This window comes from Nothobranchius furzeri, chromosome 6 (genome assembly GCF_043380555.1).
Source record: "Nothobranchius furzeri strain GRZ-AD chromosome 6, NfurGRZ-RIMD1, whole genome shotgun sequence".
Taxonomy (NCBI): Eukaryota; Metazoa; Chordata; class Actinopteri; order Cyprinodontiformes; family Nothobranchiidae; genus Nothobranchius; species Nothobranchius furzeri.
In genome coordinates this window covers 29,980,146-29,994,517 of record NC_091746.1, presented here as the reverse complement: position 1 = coordinate 29,994,517, position 14,372 = coordinate 29,980,146, and the positions used below count along the sequence as shown (strand labels likewise).

The 14,372-nt window shown below is 47.5% G+C and overlaps 2 protein-coding genes across 3 annotated transcripts in view; both read left to right on the top strand.

Moving 5' to 3' along the window:
- The first annotated feature begins 181 nt into the window (after positions 1-181).
- On the top strand, positions 182-2,423 carry hmgb2a (high mobility group box 2a). The gene is made up of 5 exons (XM_015973400.3): positions 182-313; positions 1,060-1,219; positions 1,313-1,461; positions 1,534-1,708; positions 1,782-2,423. Exons 2-5 carry the CDS (start codon positions 1,073-1,075, stop codon positions 1,947-1,949), a joined length of 639 nt encoding a protein of 212 aa, XP_015828886.1. The 5' UTR covers positions 182-313; positions 1,060-1,072; the 3' UTR covers positions 1,950-2,423.
- Positions 2,424-2,621: 198 nt separating this feature from the next.
- wdr17 (WD repeat domain 17) overlaps positions 2,622-14,372 on the top strand; it is a 20,906-nt gene continuing 9,155 nt past the window's right edge. The window contains exons 1-20 of one of the 2 annotated variants that reach the window (XM_054743839.2): positions 2,622-3,387; positions 5,142-5,270; positions 6,243-6,426; positions 6,498-6,728; positions 7,114-7,224; positions 8,231-8,371; positions 8,494-8,616; positions 9,847-10,034; positions 10,114-10,282; positions 10,428-10,519; positions 10,634-10,716; positions 10,789-10,875; positions 10,983-11,147; positions 11,222-11,337; positions 11,469-11,555; positions 11,928-12,077; positions 12,153-12,283; positions 13,554-13,679; positions 13,904-14,059; positions 14,229-14,293. In XM_054743839.2, the coding sequence (XP_054599814.2) occupies positions 5,148-5,270; positions 6,243-6,426; positions 6,498-6,728; positions 7,114-7,224; positions 8,231-8,371; positions 8,494-8,616; positions 9,847-10,034; positions 10,114-10,282; positions 10,428-10,519; positions 10,634-10,716; positions 10,789-10,875; positions 10,983-11,147; positions 11,222-11,337; positions 11,469-11,555; positions 11,928-12,077; positions 12,153-12,283; positions 13,554-13,679; positions 13,904-14,059; positions 14,229-14,293 (2,528 nt within the window). In that variant the 5' untranslated portion in view covers positions 2,622-3,387; positions 5,142-5,147. Of the gene's footprint in view, positions 3,388-3,496; positions 3,517-5,141; positions 5,271-6,242; positions 6,427-6,497; positions 6,729-7,113; positions 7,225-8,230; positions 8,372-8,493; positions 8,617-9,846; positions 10,035-10,113; positions 10,283-10,427; positions 10,520-10,633; positions 10,717-10,788; positions 10,876-10,982; positions 11,148-11,221; positions 11,338-11,468; positions 11,556-11,927; positions 12,078-12,152; positions 12,284-13,553; positions 13,680-13,903; positions 14,060-14,228; positions 14,294-14,372 lie in introns of those variants that run through there. The other variant, XM_054743840.2, reaches the window with a different exon arrangement.

Below are 14,372 nucleotides of genomic sequence, written 5' to 3'. Positions count from 1 at the left end.
ACTGGCCCTCCTGTTTTTCACCAGCAGCAAACAAAGAGCTGTTTTGGCGCCATGCGTTTAAAAGTCCAGCACAGCCAATCAGTGTAAAGAGAAGGCACACAAACATGTTGGCTTGACCTCACTGAAAACAACCAATCACAGTTGCTAATGTGACGTTCGAAATTTAAATACGTTGTTTTAGCCAATCCGAGAGCGAAGGAGGAGGAGTTGTAGAATTAGTCGGATCCAAGTTCGGTCGGCCCGACAGACGGTGACAAAACAGCTGCGTTTTCTTCCTCATTCAGTCGCGTACTACTTGCCCCGCTGAGAACAGGTAAGGAAATACTGTTTCTATCGAATAACTCCGCGTTTTTAAGCAATAAACTTTTAAATAACCGAGGTTCGCGTCTTTATTTAGCATCCGTCGGTCACTGAGTAATTATATAGACACAGTTAAGTTGTTTGACTTTTTTTGCCTACGTGATAAATCACAACGTTGCATATAATCGATTTAATAAGGGTAATAAGTAGTTTGCTAATGTTTAACATTCAAAATACCGACGTTCTGATGCGTTTTGAAGCAGTTCGATCGGTTGTGGTCTTCGTTAATGGCGTGGCCAACTTAGTGCGCAGTTCAAACGCCATTTGGTCGGATCGCTCAGCCGCGCCACGACAGAAACTCCCAACAGCTAAACACGCGAATCAACGCGGTTCGTTTCCGTCGCGTTCATACTATTTAAGAGTTTCATCGCGGATATTTGAAAGTTGTTGTAATTTGTGTTTAGTTCAGTTGATTGGAAGTTTCGGCGCAGATGGCGTTTAGGCGGGAAGATACAAAATGGAGTCTGGTCTTTTTGTCCCGGAGAGGCAGAAATCCGATTAGAGTCTGAAAACACCGCCTGGCGTCTGCTTTAACTGTTCTACCTCATTACGAACAAACAGCTGCGGTTTATTTACTTAACATATACATGTGTAACTTACAATATCCCCAATTAAACACGAATTTAGTTGATTTTTACTAGTCTCGCGCAGCTCTTTTTTTCTTCTTTTTTTTTACATTTTGTTAAATCCGTTTGTTAGATAATTCGCAGCCATGACAAAGGACCCGAATAAGCCTAGAGGGAAGACCTCCGCATATGCTTTCTTCGTGGCGACCTGCCGTGAGGAGCACAAAAAGAAACACCCAGGAACCAGCGTGAACTTTGCAGAGTTCTCCAAGAAATGTTCCGAAAGATGGAAGGTAGGTTGATCTCGTGGGAGCAAATTACTGATTCCGGAGCGGGCGGGATTTGTTGTAGTGCCTCTATACTTCATTTTTTTTTTTTTTAATAAGACCATGTCAGCCAAGGAGAAGGTGAAGTTTGATGAGATGGCCAAGACTGACAAGGTTCGATATGATCGGGAGATGAAAACCTACGTCCCTCCTAAAGGTGCCAAGAAAGGGAAGAAGAAGAAGGACCCTAATGCCCCAAAGAGGCCACCGTAAGTCCAGTTCAGGTTTTCTATGTTGGAGATTTATTTCCAGTCATTAAATGTCATCCCACCTCTCTGCAGCTCAGCATTCTTCGTCTTCTGTTCCGACCACCGTCCCCGCATCAAGGAAGAGAACCCTGGAATCTCCATCGGAGATGTTGCCAAGAAGCTTGGCGAGTTGTGGTCCACACAAGGCTCCAAAGACAAGGCGCCATACGAGGCTAGGGCTGCAAAGCTGAAGGAGAAATATGAGAAGGTACGCTCTGCCCTCAACTTCTCGTTGGTACCTTGTTCTCTACTTTGGAACGTTCTAATGTTCTCTCCTGCAGGATGTTGCTGCCTACAGAGCAAAAGGAGGTTCAGGGAAGAGCGATGCTGGCAGGAAGAGCGGCCCTGGCCGGCCTCCAGCCAAGAAGGCCGAACCAGCAGACGATGATGATGACGAGGATGAAGATGAGGAGGAGGATGAAGACGAGGAGGATGATGATGATGAATAACCAGTTAAAATGTGAAAGGATGTGAGGTTTGCCATGCATTGTTCAGCTTAACGTTTTCTTTTTGTGTGAAAGAATTGCAACAAGTAGCCTGCTGTCCCTGTGGGTCTGACAGACCTGAACTCCTCTTCTGATTCAGGGAATTTATTTCTCCCCTCTTGGTCCACTTATGATGCGTTTCTGCTGAACTCTGGTTTCTGACATCGTAGAGCCTTGTTTGACATTTTAAACTCATTAAATGGACTGAAGCTCCTTCAGTGGACAGCAGAAAGTCAGGTGTGGTTTTTGTTTTCTGGTTTAAACATGGATTCTGGAAGCACTGCTCATGTTTCTGTTCTAGTGGTGTTGTTTCTTCACTGTTTTACTACCAGGATTTGTCTGTAGCTTGATTTTAAAAATGTTTGCAGCCATTTTAAAGTGGAACTTAAACTTGTAGAATGGAATCTTTTTGTAATAAAATTTTGTATATTGACTTAAGTGAAGTTTTTGCATCTTTTGTTTCAGTTAAAGATTAGTTACGAAAGTTTCATCCTTCTGAATAATTTTTAATGATGAAAATGTTGGCGTAGGGTTAAAGTATTAGTAAATTTTATCTCTGTATGCTGGTGAAGGTTCTCATGTCCTGGTAATCTAGTTGCCTTCATCTGAACCCTTTTGGATTTTATTTGAAGCCAGTTAACGGGAGAATGAAATGCTTAACCTATATAAATGGTTACTTGTTCTATGAAGTTTTAAATAGTTTATTCACATTCCTAATAGTTTAATGGCATCTGACAGTACTTGTAAATTTCAGAAGATGTAGCTTTAGCAGGAATGACTGCATCCATGTGTAGATGCACTAGTCTGCATCAGAGTTGAACCAGACTAACCTATCAGAGTTATTAACCTTGAGCTAGAGCCAAATCCCACTGGAAAATGAAACTGGCTTTTCCAGAAAACCTCTGAAAGGTCCTGATGTGGACACACCATCAGACCTGGACCCAAACCATCAGAATAAACTTCCCTCTGGACCTCAGTGACGTAATTCTGGACACCTCCATTCTTCAGACTCATACAGTGACTTCCAAATTGCATCCAGACTAAATTTAATCTGGGGAAAAAAACAATCTAGGACCACTGGGTCTAGGTCTGGTTTTCCGTGGCCCAAGATGCTTGTGACGTTGTCTCTGGTTCCGGTTTCCGATGTTTATTCTGATGATTTCAGGGGGATCAGAATGAATTAACACAGAAACGTTCTGAGCATCATCACTCTTAAGACCGGAAGCTCTGGCTGACACACCAAGCAGCCAATAGCAGATCAGATTGTTGATTCCCCCTGACCAATCAGAGGCGGCGCTGCAGCAAGCCCCGCCCCGCGCGTTTGACGGTGAGCAGCAGCAGGACCGACGCGTTTCAGCACCTGGGAGCTGTCCGCAGCTTACGAGCCTGCCAACAGCTGACGGTAAGAGCGGGAAACGGACACAACGGACTGCTGTAAACAACAACAAATCAAACATGAAAGGAGACGCCGAACCGAGATGCGAACGTCTGTCGGCGCCGCCGCAGCGTACGAGCTCCCGGCGTCACGCAGGTGTCTCGGTACACTCGGTCACGGATTAGTTTGTGTCTCTGAAACCTGTTGATTGCATTTTTGTCTGATTTAACCAGAAACCCCAAACGGACGGTTTAGTTCGGTGGTTCCGACCCGCCACTCATTCACCTTTAATGAATTTATATTCAGGCGAATTGAAGTGAGTCGCATCCGGCCGCGGTGTGAATTGTCCTCTGATGGACAGACGTTGCTCTGATCTTAGCTGAAAGCGCCAGAACCTGGTCCAAAAGCACCAGGAGGATCCGAGCCGGGCCTTCCCACGCCGATAGGCACCTCCCCGGGGAGAGGCTCGTTAAGCCTCCCTAGTGTGTATTTAGCACAGACAGGGAAGGTTCGAGTGTGATTAAAACTCTAATGACGTCTGCTCAGACCGCTCACCTGTATCAGAACCATCATTAAGGTTCCAGCTGTGGGCCTCCTGGTCAGAACAGCTGGTCTGATTAGAGAGAAGGAACCAATCTCCAGGATGATGTCCTGAGTCTGTTCATACTGCTGAGGGATTATAATCCCTGCTAAATTACAGATGTAGCTGTTGTATGATGTCACCGACCAATTAAAGAGCAAGTCACTCCAAATCAACATTTTTTTTTTGCTGATAAACTATATAAATGAGTGTCTGATCGTGCTGCAGACACGTGTGGTCAAAAATTCATCACTTCAGTGCATCTTAGTTAAAATTTAAATATTCTGCCTAAAACTGTCAGTGTTGCACCGTCGTCAGGCAAAAACTCAGCACTGCTTTTGAATTTAAATCTGCCATCGCTATTGGCTAAGAAGTACACTATGATGTTAGATGGTACATTATGATGTCACAATGTCATGAGCGTGTGTATTTGTTAGCGGCTCCGCCCTCTTGGTCTGCTTGGCAACAGCATTTGTTGCATTTTTCAAACAGAAAGTGGGAGTTGAGTAAGAATCTGGTAGGGGGTGACTTGCTCTTTAAATAGAGATCTCTGCATCATACCTATTATTTAATAAACCTAATTTACTGTAATTAAAGTTTTTATCATTATTATTTTATACAAAATAAAACCAGAGAAGAGATGTAGACATATTAAACAAAAAAAATTGTTTTTTAAGTAAATTATTGGTTTGGAATCAGAAAGACCCCCCAGCTTGCTGCTGATGTGTCGCCTGCCTTCATCCTGTCATCATCGCTGACTTGGACCAGCTGTTTGAACAGAGAGACGTTTACATGTGAATCAGCTGATTAGCATCCTAGCGGAGGAGGAGGCAGGATAACGACCAACAGGCCTCTGAAGATTCCTTTGATAGGAAATCCTCATCACCGCGGTCCAGCCGGCTCACAAGCACGTTTTTATTTAGTCAGCACTTTATTTGTTACAGGCTGTCGATCAGAGAATACAACCAAACCAAAGATGGGATCATCTGTCAGCTGATCTCTGCAGCCTCTCTGGTATTCCTTTGCACCTGCAGACAGGAAGCAGCCTGGACCAATCACAGCTCAAATTAATTCAGTCTTTAATCATTTTACAAATTCTGCCCCATTAGCCTGCTGCTGGACGTAGTCTTAACACTCAACTACCTCTGGGATGTAAAACACTGTCAAGGTAACAGTGTGTGTGTGTGCGTGTGTTTTGCAGGTGAGGATGGCCAAGGTGCAGCAGGTGGGCCTGCTGGCGGCCGGCTGCCAGCCCTGGAATAAAGATGTCTGTGCAGCGAGTGGAGACCGCTTTGCCTACTGTGCTACGCTAGCCATTTACATCTACCAGGTGACTTACCTGTGTGTGTTTGAGGAGGTGGATGCATAAAATCTGGCTTTATGCACCAGTTGAAGAACAGAAATGTTTATTTTGAGGATGTGGGTCAGATAAGTAACAAGACAAGCTGAAACATCAGGAGATTTCATCTTTACATGACGCTAATATTTAAACATGTTTCCTTAGACAGCAGCACAAAAACAGTCAGAGTGCTTTATGTTGTTAAATCAGACAATTCATCGAACTTTTCATGCTTTTTAAGGATTTAAGTCATGATGAAAGTTCAAGTTTAAAATAAACAATTCAGCGTGAGTGTGCAGTTTGTGGATCGGGGGCTAGCCATCCCTCGTCTGAGCCCGCTTGTCCATGCAGGGTCGCGGGGGGCTGGTGTCTACCTGCAGCAGTCAGCGGGCAAACGCAGGGCAACACAGAGGACAAATGACCATGCACACACACACACACACACACACACACACACACACACACACACACTCAGGATCATTTAGAGGATCAGTCACCCTGACAGACAGATCTTTGGACTGTGGGAGGAGGCCGGAGTACCCGGGGAGAACCCACGCATGCACAGGGAGAACGTGCAAACTCCATGCAAGGCAGCAGTGCTGACCACTGCGCCACCGTGCGGCCCAATCAGGGCCTCACATATCCTGAGTCAGAGTAATGTGTGATTAAATATCTCACAATAAAACGCCTTAAAGAGCAGGATCACTGAGAAGCAGTTTTTACTTATTACTTTTGAAAATGATCGATCACTCTGCAGGCTGGACATCTTCTGCTCTAAGTTCCTGCGTTAGCTTCTGATAGAAAATAGAAGCTTGGCAGATCTTGGCCTCACCCACCTGGACTCAGGACAGGGACGGCCGTTGCTGGCTGAGAGTCCAGGAAACGGCAGAGAGCCTTTCGGCTAGTGGGAGCTAACCATTCACGCCCGCTCGCTCTAAGCTTTTCCCTCTTTTCCTGCTGCAGCTGGACCAGCAGTATAATCAGTTCAAGTTGAGGTCCATCATGTCGGAACACAAAAAGACCATCACAGCGATCAGCTGGTGCCCCGACAACCCAGACCTGTTTGCTTCTGCCTCTGCCGACAACCTGCTCATCATTTGGAACGTGGCAGAGAAAAAGGCCGTCGCCAGGCTGGACAACACCAAAGGTGCGAGGACGCCGAACGCCTCTGCAGGGTTGTCGCTCTAAAGCGTTACCGTGTCCGTTTGTCTCCCTTAGGTGTCCCCGTGTCTGTCAGCTGGTGCTGGAACTCTGCTGATGGACTGGCCTTCGTCTCCCAGCGTGGGCCGCTGTACATCTGGGCCTATCGAGGTTCTGATCCAGGAGTCACGGTGCACAAAGAAGCCCACTCCTTCCTGTCAGACATCTGTCTCTTCAGATGGCACCCGACTAAGAAGGGCAAGCTGGTGTTTGGACACACGGACGGCAGTTTGTCCATTTTTCAGCCGGGTAACTTCCACACGCACATCAGTAGATGATGTGTTTTTGTGTTAACACGCGTCTGTATGCTCCGGAGCAAAGAACCCATACCAAACAAACAATACAGACACGTCGTAATCTGGTGTCTTAATCTGGTGTTTCATCAAGATTCATCTAAAAACCAGCTGGTTCTCACAGGTCAGTGAATGCATCACTGCTGAGAAGGTGGAAAATCTGGCGTTTTCAAAGGATTTTTTTAGTAAATTGTAGTTTAGAGAGCTAAACTGGTACCAGCAGGTTTCACCAGTATCGGCCTTCTAAACCAGAACTGATGCTTCTCTGGTCTCCTGAGACAGATTTAAATGTTTTTCGTGTTTTGGCGACTCTCCTCTGATACTTTTGCTCTTCTTTTCAGGAAGTAAAAGCCAGAAACACGTTCTGCGTCCGGAGTCCCTGGAAGGGACCGACGAAGAGGATCCAGTCAGCGCTCTGGAATGGGACCTGCTTTCCACTGACTACTTACTGGGTCAGTCTAATGTTCTACTACTACTAAACTTTATTTATATAGCGCCTTCACACGGCCCAAGGACCAAACAACGCGCTGCACAGCAGAAATAAACGTTAAAGAAAAATAAAAACATATAAAACCATTTAAAAACCAACAAAAACATGCAGATAAAGTCTAGGTGGGGCAGCAAAACGTGCAAAACCATCAGTTAACGGGACTTCTTGAATAAAAGCTAAAGAATAAAAGAGAGTTTTCAGACGGCTCTTAAACTTGCCGAGCATGCTGGCCTGTTTAACCCATGTAGGTAGCTCATCCCAGAGCCTCGGCCCCAGCACCGAGAAAGCACGACCCCCCCGAGATTCCAGTCTGTGTTTGGGAACGACCAGCAGTCCTTGTGCTGACCGAAGGTTCCTTGCGGGAACATGAGGATGGATCAGATCCACCGGATATCGTGGAGCCAACTCATTTAAACCAAACACCAGAACTTTAAATGTAATTCTAAAAGAGACTGGAAGCCAGTGTAGGCATGCCAAGACAGGAGTGATGTGCTCAGATCTCCTGGTACCAGTCAGTAACCTGGCTGCAGCGTTTTGGACCTTCTGTAGTTTCACTATGGAGGCCTGCTTGATGCCTGCATGAAGCGAGTTACAGCTCTCTCAGCGCAGCTGGTTTAGGCATAAGGGTTCAAACTTTGTGAGTTTGGTCAGCGAAGAAGAAGAAGAAGAAATAATAATCACGAGGCGCTTCACAAAAAAAGTTAAAATATAAAAAATAATTTAGAAAATGATTCAAAATATATTTAAAATGAGCAAAAAATAGACAATTGTGATTAAAAATGTAAAGAAAGAGAGAGAGTGAGTAGGATCCTGAGGATGAGGCGGGGAGAACAGAACAAGGAGAGGGTGATGAGGGTCACACCAAAAGTTCTGCCATTTGCTCAGTAACGACCTCTGGACCAGAGAAAGTTCTGGTTCTGCTGAATTGGTAAATCTGATCTGAGACGTGGATCGTGTCTCCTTCCCAGTGTCCAACCTCCATAACGGGGTCCGGCTGGTGGACAGTGAGGCGTTGGTGTGCATCACGTCCTTCTGCTTCCCGTCTGCTGCTGCGTCCGTCCAGTGTTTGGCCTGGGTCCCGTCTGCACCAGGAATGTTCATCACTGGAGGTAAACGGGTTTGGGTTTGTGGTCCAGCTGGTCTTCTCTGTTCGGATCATTTAGTTTTCTCATTGATGACAGGATTTGGTTTTTAGGCTGAGGAAACAAACTCACTTACACGTTTCTGCCAGACTCACAGGTGGGAGTGTTGAGAGTGTGGAACGTGTCCCGCTCCACACCGCTGGACAGCTTTAAGCTCAAGAAAACCGGATTTCACGCTTTACACGTCCTCAGCTCCTCTCCTGCTAAGAAAGGTAAACTTCCAAAACCAGAATCTCTGTGGCTTTCCTTCCCCAGAGCAGGAGGAGGCCTCCAGGGTTTTCCCGCCCTTTACACGAGTCACACGATCCTCGAGTCACTGGAGCATTGGATGAGACAGTAACAAAACAAAATTCCCATCAAAACAGTCCCAGACTCCTCTGGAGGTCATCTGAGTTTAGTCCCAGCCGGGTTCTTCCAGATCTACACTGGGGTGTTTGTAGTGCACCACCACCAAGCTGCCGGTCCGTGAATGCACCACCACCAAGCTGCCGGTGTAGTGAACGCACCACCACCAAGCTGCCGGTCCGTGAATGCACCACCACCAAGCTGCCGGTCCGTGAACGAATCACCACCAAGCTGCCGGTCCGTGAACGAATCACCACCACCAAGCTGCCGGTCCGTGAATGCACCACCACCAAGCTGCCGGTCCGTGAATGCACCACCAAGCTGCCGGTCCGTGAATGCACCACCACCAAGCTGCCGGTCCGTGAATGCACCACCAAGCTGCCGGTCCGTGAATGCACCACCACCAAGCTGCCGGTCCGTGAATGCACCACCACCAAGCTGCCGGTCCGTGAATGCACCACCAAGCTGCCGGTCCGTGAATGCACCACCACCAAGCTGCCGGTCCGTGAATGCACCACCAAGCTGCCGGTCCGTGAATGCACCACCACCAAGCTGCCGGTCCGTGAACGCACCACCACCAAGCTGCCGGTGTAGTGAACGCACCACCACCAAGCTGCCGGTCCGTGAACGCACCACCACCAAGCTGCCGGTCCGTGAATGCACCACCACCAAGCTGCCGGTCCGTGAACGCACCACCACCAAGCTGCCGGTCCGTGAATGCACCACCACCAAGCTGCCGGTCCGTGAACGCACCACCACCAAGCTGCCGGTGTAGTGAACGCACCACCACCAAGCTGCCGGTCCGTGAATGCACCACCACCAAGCTGCCGGTCCGTGAACGCACCACCACCAAGCTGCCGGTCCGTGAACGCACCACCACCAAGCTGCCGGTCCGTGAACGCACCACCACCAAGCTGCCGGTCCGTGAATGCACCACCACAGCTCTTCAAGTGGAAGTTTTTACTCCCAGAATCGGAATCAGACTTTAATCAGAAAGATTCCAAACTGTTTTTGTTGATCTTATTTCATAATCAGTAGCTATTCTGTTGTACTCCCAATCGGGTCTGATCCTGAATCCAGCGGTTCTGTGTCTGCAGCTCAGACTTCCTGTTCTCCCAGTAAGAGCCAGCACACCAGTTCCACCAGCGAGGCGGTTCCCCCGCCGACCCTGTCCCAGAACCGCTCCTTCTCCCTGCCACCAGGCCACGCCGTCTGCTGCTTCATGGACGGCGGCGTGGGACTCTATGACATGGGGGCCAAGAAGTGGGACTTCCTACGGGACCTGGTATTCCGTTCGATCAAAACCTGCTTTGCTCCTTTCTGGTTTTTAACTCCATGTTGCTCCTCGTCTGTGTCGATCCTAGGGACACGTGGAAACCATCTTTGACTGTAAATTCAAACCGGATGATCCCAACCTGCTAGCGACTGCCAGCTTCGATGGAACTATCAAGATCTGGGACACAAACACGTTAACAGCTGTTTCCACTTCCCCCGGGAACGAAGGTGTGGTCTATTCCCTGTCCTGGGCTCCAGGTGGGTCATCTAAAGTAGGAATTCTGCTTGGAAGTCCTTCACTGAGGTCTCCTTAGTCTGAGAACATTGTGTGTGTGTGTGTGTGTGTGTGTGTGTGTGTGTGTGTGTGTGTGTGTGTGTGTGTGTGTGTGTGTGTGTTTTAAAGGCGACTTGAACTGCATCGCTGGAGCGACGTCTCGTAACGGAGCGTTCATTTGGGATGTCAGGAAAGGGAAAATCATCACTCGCTTTAATGAGGTTTGTTCACGCAAGCCGGAATGTTTTTTCTGACGGGAAGTAATTCCCAGTCCGTGTGAGGTGGATGTAGAAAGATGAGGAGTGTGTGACAGTTGGAACGTTTTTTTCTTCCAGCACGGCAAAAATGGGATCTTCTGTATTTCATGGAGCCATAAAGACTCGAAGAGAATCGCCACGTGCAGCGGAGACGGGTTCTGGTGAGAACCGTGCGGTCTAACACCTGTGGTGTGTGTGTGTGATGTGTGTGTGTTGTATTTGTCCTGCTGCAGCATCGTTCGGACCATCGATGGTAAAATCCTCCATAAGTACAAACATCCCGCTGCTGTTTTCGGCTGCGACTGGAGTCAGAACAACAAGTAAGTTCTCCGTCCTCAGAGAGGGGCTCCCGACCAAAACCCGGAGAACTGAAGCAGCTGCAGATGAACTGGACTGGGTACTGTGATTCTGTGCTTTTATTTTGAAGGGACATGATTGCAACGGGCTGTGAAGACAAGAACGTCCGAGTCTACTATCTGGCCACCAGCTCGGATCAGCCTCTCAAGGTCTTCACCGGACACTTAGCTAAAGTATTCCATGTCCGCTGGTCCCCACTCCGAGAGGGAATTCTGTGTTCAGGATCAGATGACGGGTGAGCGGTTCTGGGTTCTAGATCAGTCGTCATGATTGGTTCATGGTGTGTCTCACCTGGTTTTGTCCCAGCAGCACCGTTCGGATCTGGGACTACACCCAGGACGCCTGCATCAACGTCCTGAGCGGTCACACGGCGCCCGTCCGAGGCCTGATGTGGAACACCGAGGTTCCTTATCTCCTCATCTCAGGTCAGGATCTGAAAGGTTCTGCCTCACTAGTCATCCGTCCGTCCGTTTGTTTGTCTAACCGTCCGTCCACCGGTGTTGTTGGGATCCTAACGTTGTGGCTGGTCAGTGTTGTGATCTGAGCTGTGTTCTAGGATCCTGGGATTATACCATCCGGGTTTGGGACACCAGGGACGGGACGTGTCTGGATACGGTGTTCGACCATGGAGCTGATGTCTACGGTGAGACGTGAGGACATCAGGTGGTGGGACATGATGTCTCAGAGACATTTAGAGATAATAACAAACTAACATCAAGTTTTTGTTTCCTGAACCAGAACCTTCTGATGGTTCTTCTCCTCAGAACCACATGAGCGTTCTGGTCCAGATCCTGATCCTCTGGATCCTTGGTTTGGACCGAACCTGAGATAAAACTCCTGATCCAGACTAGAACTTCTGATCCATGACAAGATGATATCAGTCTGGATGCTGGCAAGGAAAACAGGGAGAGATGAGGACTGGATTAGGAGTTCTAAACCAGATCAGAGGATCTGGTCTGGATCACGGGTTCTGTACTAGATCAGGAGTTCTACCCTGGACCCTGTTTTTCTGCAGGTCTCACGTGCCACCAGAACCGACCGTTCACCATGGCGAGCTGCAGCAGAGACAGCACGGTTCGGCTCTGGTCCCTCACGCCGCTCGTCTCTCCTCTGCTGTTGAACATCCTGACCCAGCAGCCCTGGGAGAAGATCATCGGGAACACAGGTGAGATCTCACCTGAGCGCTGCGGCTCTGTTCCTTCTGAGCCTGTCTAACCCTGAGGGTTGTCCCTACCTGCAGACACGGCCATGGTTCCAGGCTCGCCCCCGCTGCTCTGCGGGAAAGTGTCCAGAGACATCAAGCAGGAGCTGGACAAGCTGAGTGGAGATGTCCGGGCCAAGAAGCTGCGCTGGTTCTCCGAGTGCTTCTCGGTAAATTCCCTCTGAATAGACTAGAGACCTCCGGGATGGTCCTTCATGTCAGCTGATTTTTATGAGTAACAAAACATGAAAAATGGTCAAATTTACTCCTATGAATAAATAATAAACTGAAAATGAAAATGTTAATAAACCCCAAACCTGATTAAAAGTTTAGACTGCCCCCTGCTGGCCAAAACAGTCACCCTTGTTTTTATTCTCATCTAAAGATGAATAAATTAATCAAAAACAACTTTATATGTTTATTTTCTAACGCATTTCCTGTGACTTAATCTAAAAACATCATAAAGATGATTTTAAAAAACTAAAACTGCAGGAGCAAAGCGCCGGTTTTACTAGGATTTATTAAAAAACTTGTTACAGAAATACAAAATAATTTAGCATAAATAAACAGCCACAAAGCCTAAAATGTTTGTATTGATATTGTTCTGGTTCTAAAGGCCGATACTGAATTCAGCTGATTTATATGAAAGAACAAAAAAATAAATAAATAAAAGAAAACACTAAAACTTCCCTGCTGCAGCTGATCAGTGAGGAGTCCAGGGACTGGGAAAAATGTTTGTTATTGCTGCTTCAGTGAATCCACGAAGGATCGGCGTTTGAGTTCTGTTACTGGGAATTATTCTGAGAGTGTAGAAGTGGGGCGTTTTTATTTCTCTGAAGACAGAAGTCAATGAGGGGAGCGTTCCATTTTTATTTATACCACAGATACAAACACTTGGTGAAAAGTAGAAGTGGAATCAAAGCTGAAGAATGAGTGAGAGTGAGAATAATTCATATTTTTGTCACATTTTTTTAATTAAGGAACACCATAACATATCAAAGACTCAAAAACCAACCATTCTCACTCCTTCCCCCGTGTCCACCAATCAGTACATCCCATTCTAGTTGGCGAGTATGTTTATGTTTATGTTTATTTATTTAGCAGACGCTTTTATCCAAAGCAACTTACAATTCATAACCTGTAGGGCATGTTGTGATCTGTGGGGGAAACCGGAGTACCTGGAGGAAACCCACGCACGCATGGGGAGAACACGCAGAAAGGCCGCAGCCGAGTTTCGAACCTGCAACCTTCGTGCTGTCAGGCAACAGTGCTAACTGCGCCACCATGCAGCCCCATTTCCATAGTCTCAGTGTCCATATATACTCAAAGCCATTACACAGAGTATTTTAGGTGGTTTCTATGTTAAATCTGTGATTTTCTTCATTGCAAACCAGATTCATCCCATGTTTTATGTTTGTGACCTGCTGTGTCGCCCTTCAGCCTCCAGGGGGCAGCAGTAACCTGTGGGACCTGGTGTTTGTCATCAACGGTCAGGACGACTCGCTGCTGCCAGCCAGCTACAGCAAAGGAGTGATGCACATGAAGCACCTGGTCAAGTTTAAAACCGTGAGTCAAGCTCCACCCCTAACCAACCTCTCAGCCAATCAGAGCACGGAGGCATGTCTGATGGAGTCATGAATCAGAGGAATAAAGAAACCATCAGACCCATCAAAGGAAGCTCGCTGTGTTTTCCCGACTAAAGCTGCAGGAGGAATTTTTATTCATGGCAAACTTTCTGTTGGGGATTAAAATAAAACTCCTCCATAACTGGTCCGTCTCTGCCGTTTCAGTCTGAAGCTCAGGAGCTGACCATCGTTAAGATGTCCAAGTTTGGAGGAGGAATCGGAGCTCCCAGTAAGGAGGAGCGTCTGAAGGAAGCAGCAGATATCCACCTGAGACTGGGGCAGATCCAGAGATACTGTGAGCTGATGGTGGAACTGGGTCAGGTCCGTCATGATGTTTGGTTTCGGTCTGGTTCTGAGGAGCCATGAATTCAGGATGAAACTTTTGTAAACCAAAATGTTGAAAAGCAGAAATGAACAAATATCTGAGACAGCTGTGGTTCCTTTAGCAGAACCAGAACCAGACTGATGGCTTCACTGGTCTGTGTTTCAGTGGGAGAAAGCCCTGTCAGTGGCTCCAGGAGTCTCCATGAAGTACTGGAAGAAGCTCATGCAGCGGTAAACCATCACACACACACACACACACACACACACACACACACACACACACACACACACACACACACACACACACACA